Source organism: Oncorhynchus tshawytscha, linkage group LG05 (genome assembly GCF_018296145.1).
Source record: "Oncorhynchus tshawytscha isolate Ot180627B linkage group LG05, Otsh_v2.0, whole genome shotgun sequence".
NCBI lineage: Eukaryota > Metazoa > Chordata > Actinopteri > Salmoniformes > Salmonidae > Oncorhynchus > Oncorhynchus tshawytscha.
In genome coordinates this window covers 81,438,981-81,448,117 of record NC_056433.1, presented here as the reverse complement: position 1 = coordinate 81,448,117, position 9,137 = coordinate 81,438,981, and the positions used below count along the sequence as shown (strand labels likewise).

The 9,137-nt window shown below is 47.2% G+C and overlaps 1 protein-coding gene across 4 annotated transcripts in view; it reads right to left on the bottom strand.

Annotated features, from left to right (window-relative positions):
- Positions 1–474: 474 nt before the first annotated feature.
- The window catches only part of gtpbp3 (GTP binding protein 3, mitochondrial), a 38,268-nt gene continuing 29,605 nt past the window's right edge, over positions 475–9,137 (bottom strand). For all 4 annotated transcript variants that reach the window (XM_042322492.1, XM_042322490.1, XM_042322491.1 and 1 more), the window contains exons 7-9: positions 6,326–6,491; positions 1,851–2,165; positions 475–1,369 (exon numbers count right to left, since the gene is read on the bottom strand). In XM_042322492.1, the coding sequence (XP_042178426.1) occupies positions 1,138–1,369; positions 1,851–2,165; positions 6,326–6,491 (713 nt within the window). In that variant the 3' untranslated portion in view covers positions 475–1,137. The remainder of the gene's footprint in view (positions 1,370–1,850; positions 2,166–6,325; positions 6,492–9,137) is intronic.

Here is a 9,137-nt window from a genome sequence, read left to right as displayed (position 1 = left end):
CCATAGAACAGAGATGATCGCCTACCAAACTGTCTCTTTCCCATAGAACAGAGATGATCGCCTACCAAACTGTCTCTTTCCCATAGAACAGAGATGATCGCTACCAAACCTTCTTTTTCACAACGAACACATAGCTGGCCGCCTACCAAACCATCTTTTTCCCACAGAACAGAGATGATCGCTACCAAACCTTCTTTTTCACAACGAACACATAGCTGACCGCCTACCAAACCGTCTTTTTCCCACAGAACACATAGATCATCGCCTACCAAACCGTCCTTTTCCCACAGAACACATAGATGATCGCCTACCAAACCGTCTTTTTCCCACAGAACACATAGATCATCGCCTACCAAACCGTCCTTTTCCCACAGAACACATAGATGATCGCCTACCAAAACCGTTTATTTCCCACTTAACACAGAGATGATCGCCTACCAAACCATTTATTTCCCACTTAACACAGAGATGATCGCCTACCAAACCATTTATTTCCCACTTAACACAGAGATGATCGCCTACCAAACCATTTATTTCCCACTTAACACAGAGATGATCGCCTACCAAACCGTTTATTTCCCACTTAACACAGAGATGATCGCATACCTAACCATTTATTACCCACTTAACACAGAGATGATCGCCTACCAAACCGTTTATTTCCCACTTAACACAGAGATGATCGCATACCTAACCATTTATTACCCACTTAACACAGAGATGATCGCCTACCAAACCGTTTATTTCCCACTTAACACAGAGATGATCGCCTACCAAACCGTTTATTTCCCACTTAACACAGAGATGATCGCCTACCTAACCATTTATTACCCACTTAACACAGAGATGATCGCATACCTAACCATTTATTTCCCACAGAAGACAGAGCGATGATGACTCAAACAGTGACTCAGTAGAGAGTCACAGATGATCTGCTAAGATGTTTACACTTCTTCAGTCTGGCTAGAGTTGAGATCCACCAGTTCAAATGATCAGGACAAACAATGAAATACACTACTTACGTTTTGGTATATTGCTAGAATAACTACACTTAAAGTCTGTGTTAGTGTTCCACCCTGTCACGTGATCTAGTGTGAGAGTGTCCTTTCTGCATGAGATGTATCCACGTTCAACCATTTATTTCCCTATACAGAAGTCTCTGAATATGATGTCCAGGATCTCCTCGGCTCCGACCCGTCCTGTAATGCGTCCCAGGTGGGTGAGGGCGAGGCGGACCCCCTCTGCGGCCAGGGCCAGGTCTTGGTCTCTGTACTGGTGGTACTGGTTCAGGGCCTGGACACTCTGCTGGAGGTGGGCTCTGTGACGGGCCTGGGTCAGACTGGGAGCTCCACTCAGAGGGTCACCACACCTGGATGGAGCAGATGTGTTATAACTGATGTACTGTATGTAGGTGAGCCGGCCGGCGCTGCCAAATGTTTCAAAATAATGGGGTGTTTGATCTTCAGTCTGGGAGATGCTATCAGCGTTACTTTCTTCAAAGACTCAGGATGTATCAAATCTAATCAGAGTTTATTTCTCATATCCACAGGATACGGCGGGCTGTACGACACAATGAAACTCCTACTGTAGGGTAAGCACAGGGTGTTATGACTCATGTTATGACAAGTCATGCATGATATTATCAAAAGCTTAGGGACCAATCCTAACTTACTTGCGATATCAAAGTGTTACCTAAGTTTGCTTTCGAATGAATTGCACAATGAATCTATCAATCAGAGTTAGGATTCCGCCCATGGTGAATACCTGATATACAGGAAAAACATTTTTTTTTTTTAAACCTACGTAGAAGCATACAGTAACATTAACACAGAACTGTACTCTATACTTACAGAGTCTTGACCCTGCTCTGCAGCACAGTGAGGAAATCCTCCAGGCCTGTACTGGTAGAGCAGGACAGAAAACATGCAGGAGGGAGACCCGGTCTCTCTCTCAGCTCTCCCTCTGTTCTTTCCCTCTGCTCCTCAGGTACCAGATCACTCTTGTTGAGCACCAGCAGGACCCTGTCTGAGGCAGCCGTCATGCCGGCCTCAGGGCTGGGCAGCACAGTGCTGAGGTGCTCCTGGAGGAAGGCTGCTACTAGCTGAGGGTCTGGGGGTAGCTGGGTGGAGTCCACCACTACTAGGGTCAGATCAGCCTGCTCCACCCTGAAGGGAAAATACGCAATCAAATAAAATGTTATTTGTCACATGCTTCGTAAACAACAAGTGTAGACTAACATGCTGACTAGACCGGGCGCGCGAAGGCGTGCATCCACGTGCGACATCGTGCACATGTTGATTTTGTCCACACACACCAGACGCGATCAGGACACGCAGGTTGACATATCAAAACGAACTCTGAACCAACTATATTAACTTGGGGACAGATCAAAAAGCATTAAACATTCATGGCAATTTAGCTGGCTAGCTTACTGTTTCTAGCTAATTAGACCTGGGATATAAACATTGGGTTGTTATTTTACCTGAAATGCACAAGGTCCTCTACTCTGACAATTAATCCTCCTTCATTTGGGGCGGCAGCGTAGCCTAGTGGTTAGAGCGTTGGACTAGTAAGGTTGCAAGTTCACATCCCCGAGCTGACAAGGTACACATCTAATATATAAGAATATAACACGAATAATAAATACGTGATGAGTAACAATAACTTGGCTATATACATGGGGTACCAGCACCGAGTCAATGTGTAAGGGTATATACACAGGGTACAAGGTATTTGAGGTAGATATGTACATATACACTACATGAACAAAAGTATGTGGTTACCTGCTCATCAAACATCTTATTCCAAAATCATGGGCATTAATATGCTGCAGTAACAGCCTCCACTCTTCTGGGAAGGCTTTCCACTAGATATTAGAACATTGCTGCTGTAACAGCCTCCACTCTTCTGGGAAGGCTTTCCACTAGATATTAGAACATTGCTGCTATAACAGCCTCCACTCTTCTGGGAAGGCTTTCCACTAGATATTATAACAGCCTCCACTCTTCTGGGAAGGCTTTCCACTAGATGTAGGAACATTGCTGCTATAACAGCCTCCACTCTTCTGGGAAGGCTTTCCACTAGATGTAGGAACATTGCTGCTATAACAGCCTCCAGTCTTCTGGGAAGGCTTTCCACTAGATATTATAACAGCCTCCACTCTTCTGGGAAGGCTTTCCACTAGATGTAGGAACATTGCTGCTATAACAGCCTCCACTCTTCTGGGAAGGCTTTCCACTAGATATTATAACAGCCTCCACTCTTCTGGGAAGGCTTTCCACTAGATGTAGGAACATTGCTGCTATAACAGCCTCCACTCTTCTGGGAAGGCTTTCCACTAGATATTATAACAGCCTCCACTCTTCTGGGAAGGCTTTCCACTAGATGTAGGAACATTGCTGCGGGGACTTGCTTCCATTTAGATGTTGAAGCTCCCAGACTTATTCCAGTCTGGGGTAGGGAAACAGTCCTGTATCTTAGCATCCGCTTCAGCGGACAACATCTGAATTGAGCGTGTCACTGGTACTTCCTGTTTGAGTTTTTGCTTGTAAGCAGGAATCAGGATAGGGTTATGGTCAGATTGGAGGGCGAGGGAAAGCCTTGTATGCATTTCTGTGTATGGAGTAAAGGTGATAAAGAGTGTTTTGGCCTCTAGTTGCACAGGTAACATGCTGGTAAAAATGAAGTGAAAGGAATTTCAGTTTCCCTGCATTAAAATCACCGGCCACAAGAAGTGTGTTTGCTTTTGGCCCTATACAGCTTGTAGTGCCAGCATCGGATTGTGGTGGTAAATAGACAACTAAGAAAAATAGTAAATAGTATGGCCTGCAGCTTATCATAAGCTATTCTAACTCAGGCGAGCAAAAACTTGAGACTTCCTTAACATTAGAGATCACGCACCAGCTGTTGTTTTAAGAGACACTCCTCCCCTTCTCAGCTTACCAGAGGCTGCTGACCGGTCTTGACATGGAAAAGCCAACAAGATGTATATTATCCATGTCCTTGTTCAGCCACGACCCCATGAAACATAGAATATTACAGATCTTTAGGTCCCGTTGATAGGATAATATCAAACAGAGCTTGTCCAGTTTATTCTCTAGTGACCGTACGTTCGGCAACAGGCGGTTTATTTGCACGCCAATGTAGTCTCGTCATGATGCCGGCTCCTCTGCCTCTTTTGCGCCGTCACTTCCTCTTTTGAGTCCCCGGGATTAGGGTCTGGTCCAGAGTCAACAGAACGTCCAGAGTAAACAGAACGTCCAGAGTTAGCAGAACGTCCAGAGTTAGCAGAACGTCCAGAGTCAGCAGAACGTCCAGAGTCAGCAGAACGTCCAGAGTCAGCAGAACGTCCAGAGTCAGCAGAACGTCCAGAGTCAGCAGAACGTCCAGAGTCAGCAGAACGTCCAGAGTCAGCAGAACGTCCAGAGTCAGCAGAACGTCCAGAGTCAACAGAACGTCCAGAGTCAACAGAACGTCCAGAGTCAACAGAACGTCCAGAGTCAACAGAACGTCCAGAGTCAACAGAACGTCCAGAGTCAACAGAACGTCCAGAGTCAGCAGAACGTCCAGAGTCAACAGAACGTCCAGAGTCAACAGAACGTCCAGAGTTAGCAGAACGTCCAGAGTCAACAGAACGTCCAGAGTCAACAGAACGTCCAGAGTTAGCAGAACGTCCAGAGTCAGCAGAACGTCCAGAGTTAGCAGAACGTCCAGAGTCAACAGAACGTCCAGAGTCAGCAGAACGTCCAGAGTCAGCAGAACGTCCAGAGTCAACAGAATGTCCAGAGTCAACAGAACGTCCAGAGTTAGCAGAACGTCCAGAGCTGCCGACTCGTTGAAGTACAAACTGACATTCACATGGAGGTTAGTGATCACTGTTCTGATCTCCAGAAGGTCATAGGAAATGATGGCGGAGACATTGTGTAAAAAAAATCATTTTTTAAGATCAGTGTAAAAAAAACACTAAATAGCAGAACTGGTCAGGAGTCTGTAAATGTGTTGCTATCCACTGCAGTCCCACTTCATAATCCCCCAGATTAGAATAGAATTGCGTAGCATTGTCCATTTTTATTGTCCATTTTTGTTGAAACAAAAAAGCATAGGTAGGGAGTCTAGAGACAGTCACATAATTAACTGTATCTCTGTGGGGACCCCCCCTCCCCAGGGACTCTCCCCTGCCCCCAGGGACTAGCAGCAGCAGAAGCAGCAGGATGCTTATTCTGACTACCTCCTTCCTGCCCCCCACCCCAGGTCATGAGCCCTGGATCCCCTGACAGACATACAGAAAGTACCTTTAAGCACAAGAACTGCCTGCACTTCCTACCGGGCCAACTCTCCCCTCTCTCTCCCCTCTCCCTCTCGTCAGTCTGGCCAAGTCTGTGGAGGGTGTGTGTGTGTGTGTGTGTATTCAGGGAGGAGTATATACATTTATGCTGCTGCTATTCTACACTGGTGTAAACAATGGAGGCAGCCGTCAGTGCTCCAGTATGTATGTATTTGACTCTGTCACTGTGCGTGTGTGTGTGTGTGTGTGCGTGCGTGTGTGTGTGTGTGTGAATATGTGTGTGTGAGTGTGTGTGTGTGTGTGTGTGCGTGTGTGCGTGTGTGCGTGTATGTGTGTGTGCATATGTGTGTGTGTGTGTGTGTGTGTGTGTGTGTGTGTATGTGTGTGTGTGTGTGTGTATATGTGTGTGTGTGTGTGTGTGTGTGTGTGTATATGTGTGTGTGTGTGTGTGTGTGTGTGTGTGTGTGTGTGTGTGTGTGTGTATATGTGTGTGTGTGTGTGTGTGTGTGTGTGTGTGTGTGTGTGTGTGTGTGTGTGTGTGTGTGTGTGTGTGTGTGTGTGTGTGTGTGTGCCTCACCCTCTGTATGGTAAATATTAATGTGTATAGTGGCACATCCTCCCACCTCCTGAGTGTGTTTACGTCTGGTATTTATATCCATACATTCTCTTTACACTGAGGAACTGGAGCTGAAGCCAAAATACACCATAAGGAGCCTTGAATTATTTCTTCCTTTTTGTTTTCAAGTATCTTGTTCATTTTGTTCATATTGCCCATACAATGTAGACAACACTAGACTTTGTTCTGTACAGAAGTCACAATTCACAGGAAGAGACTCCCAATAATTCTCCATTGGGTATTGTTTAAGGTCTTTCCATAGCCTAGTCCTGATGATAAGAATTAGTGTATTCATTTTAGGTGAACTGCAAAACAAAGATATTCAACTAGTTGAAATGGAACATGTATTTGGACCATAATGCTTTGTACCATATACAGTATGTGGTGTGGTGTATACATGTTGATATTGATTGATAAGCACCTACCTCTGGCGGGCTCTACGGACCCCCTCTCTCTCCACGCTGTCTGAGGAGTCTCTGAGCCCTGCGGTGTCACTCAGGAGGACAGGGAAGCCCCCAATGTCCAGAGAGGTTTCCACAATGTCCCTGGTGGTGCCCGCGATGGGGGACACGATGGCTGCTGGACGCTGGCCTGGACAGAAGAATGGAGAGAAAGATGGAGATAGACAGAGAGATGGACAGAAATTGGGATAGAGAGATAGAGACAGACAGACAGACAGACAGACAGAGAGGGAGAGAGGGAAATTGGGATAGAGATGAGAGAAAGAGACAGAGAGACAGGGAGACAGGGAGACAGGGAGGGAAATTGGGATAGAGATGAGAGAAAGAGACAGAGAGAGGGAGAGAGAGAGAAAGACAGACAGACAGACAGACAGACAGACAGACAGACAGACAGACAGGGAGGGAGGGAGGGAGGGAGGGAGGGAGGGAGGGAGGGAGGGAGGGAGGGAGGGAGGGAGGGAGGGAGGGAGGGAGGGAGGGAGGGAGGGAGGGAGGGAGGGAGGGAGGGAGGGAGGGAGAGATGGAGAAAGGACAGAGAGAGGGAGAGAGAGGAAGACAGACAGACAGACAGACAGGGATAGAGATGAGACGGAGGGAAAGAGAGGGAGAGGGAGGGAGAGGGAGAGGGAGGGAGGGAGGGAGGGATTGGGAGAGAGAGAGACAGACAGACAGACGGACGGACGGACGGACGGACGGACGGAGAAAGACAGACAGACAGACATGATTTTTTCCCCCCATATATCTTCTCTTCTATTAAAACCTCTACAACTAAATACACTGCTCAAAAAAATAAAGGGAACACTAAAATAACACATCCTAGATCTGAATGAATGAAATATTTTTATTAAATACTTTTTTCTTGACATAGTTGAATGTGCTGACAACAAAATCACACAAAAATTATCAATGGAAATCAAATTTATCAACCCATGGAGGTCTGGATTTGGAGTCACTCAAAATTAAAGTGGAAAACCACACTACAGGCTGATCCAACATTGATGTAATGTCCTTAAAACAAGTCAAAATGAGGCTCAGTAGTGTGTGTGGCCTTCACGTGCCTGTATGACCTCCCTACAACGCCTGGGCATGCTCCTGATGAGGTGGCGGATGGTCTCCTGAGGGATCTCCTCCCAGACCTGGACTAAAGCATCCGCCAACTCCTGGACAGTCTGTGGTGCAACTAGTGTTGGTGGATGGAGCGAGACATGATGTCCCAGATGTGCTCAATTGGATTCAGGTCTGGGGAACGGGCAGGCCGGTCCATAGCATCAATGCCTTCCTCTTGCAGGAACTGCTGACACACTCCAGCCACATGAGGTCATTGTCTTGCATTAGGAGGAACCCAGGGCCAACCGCGCCAGCATATGGTCTCACAAGGGGTCTGAGGATCTCATCTCGGTACCTAATGGCAGTCAGGCTACCTCTGGCGAGCACATGGAGTGCTGTCCTGCCCCCCAAAGAAATGCCACCCCACACCATGACTGACCCATCGCCAAACCGGTCATGCTGGAGGATGTTGCAGGCAGCAGAACGTTCTCCACGGCATCTCCAGACTCTGTCATGTGCTCAGTGTGAACCTGCTTTCATCTGTGAAGAGCAAAGGGCACCAGTGGCGAATTTGCCAATCTTGGTGTTCTCTGGCAAATGCCAAACGTCCTGCACGGTGTTGGGCTGTAAGCACAACCCCCACCTGTGGACGTCGGGCCCTCATACCACCCTCATGGAGTCTGTTTCTGACCGTTTGAGCAGACACATGCACATTTGTGGCCTGCTGGAGGTCATTTTGCAGGGCTCTGGCAGTGCTCCTCCTGCTCCTCCTTGCACAAAGGCGGAGGTAGCGGTCCTGCTGCTGGGTTGTGGCCTCCCCCCTCCACATCTCCTGATGTACTGGCCTGTCTCCTGGTAGCGCCTCCATGCTCTGGACACTACACTGACAGATACAGCAAACCTTGTTGCCACAGCTCGCATTGATGTGCCATCCTGGATGAGCTGCACTACCTGAGCCACTTGTGTGGGTTGTAGACTCCATCTCATGCTACCACTAGAGTGAAAGCACCGCCAGCATTCAAAAGTGACCAAAACATCAGCCAGGAAGCATAGGAACTGAGAAGTGGTCTGTGGTCACCCCCTGCAGAACCACTCCTTTATTGGGGGTGTCTTGCTAATTGCCTATAATTTCCACCTGTTGTCTATTCCATTTGCACAACAGCATGTGAAATGTATTGTCAATCAGTGTTGCTTCCTAAGTGGACAGTTTGATTTCACAGAAGTGTGATTGACTTGGAGTTACATTGTGTTGTTTAAGTGTTCCCTTTATTTTTTTTGAGCAGTGTATATTCATGGGAAATACTAACTATCGATGTGTCCTATTCTTGGTTATTTGGAATCAAAATAAGATCCTCGACAAACTCATCAATCTTCTCCTGCCATGGGATATTTTCATCCAGAACCACGCCTCTGTTCAGTGGAACTACGTACATAGAGCAAAGTGCTGTACGGTAGGATCACTCCCTCCCTCCCCACTGCCCAGCCTAACGACTGACAGCCCATTACTCTGTGTTAAGAGCTGTGGCCGGGAGTCGGGCCCTGGGAAAGACCAAGCTCAATAGGAAACAATAACAGGATTTTATCTGGAGTCTGATAAACACGTGTATTATTCTGATAGGAAGCCCTGTGGCGCAGCAGCCAAACAGCCGTTCCACATGGTTTATACAGAGCCTTGCTTTATGGCACAGGATGTCATATCTCAAACTCGTGAGCACATGACTGATAAACA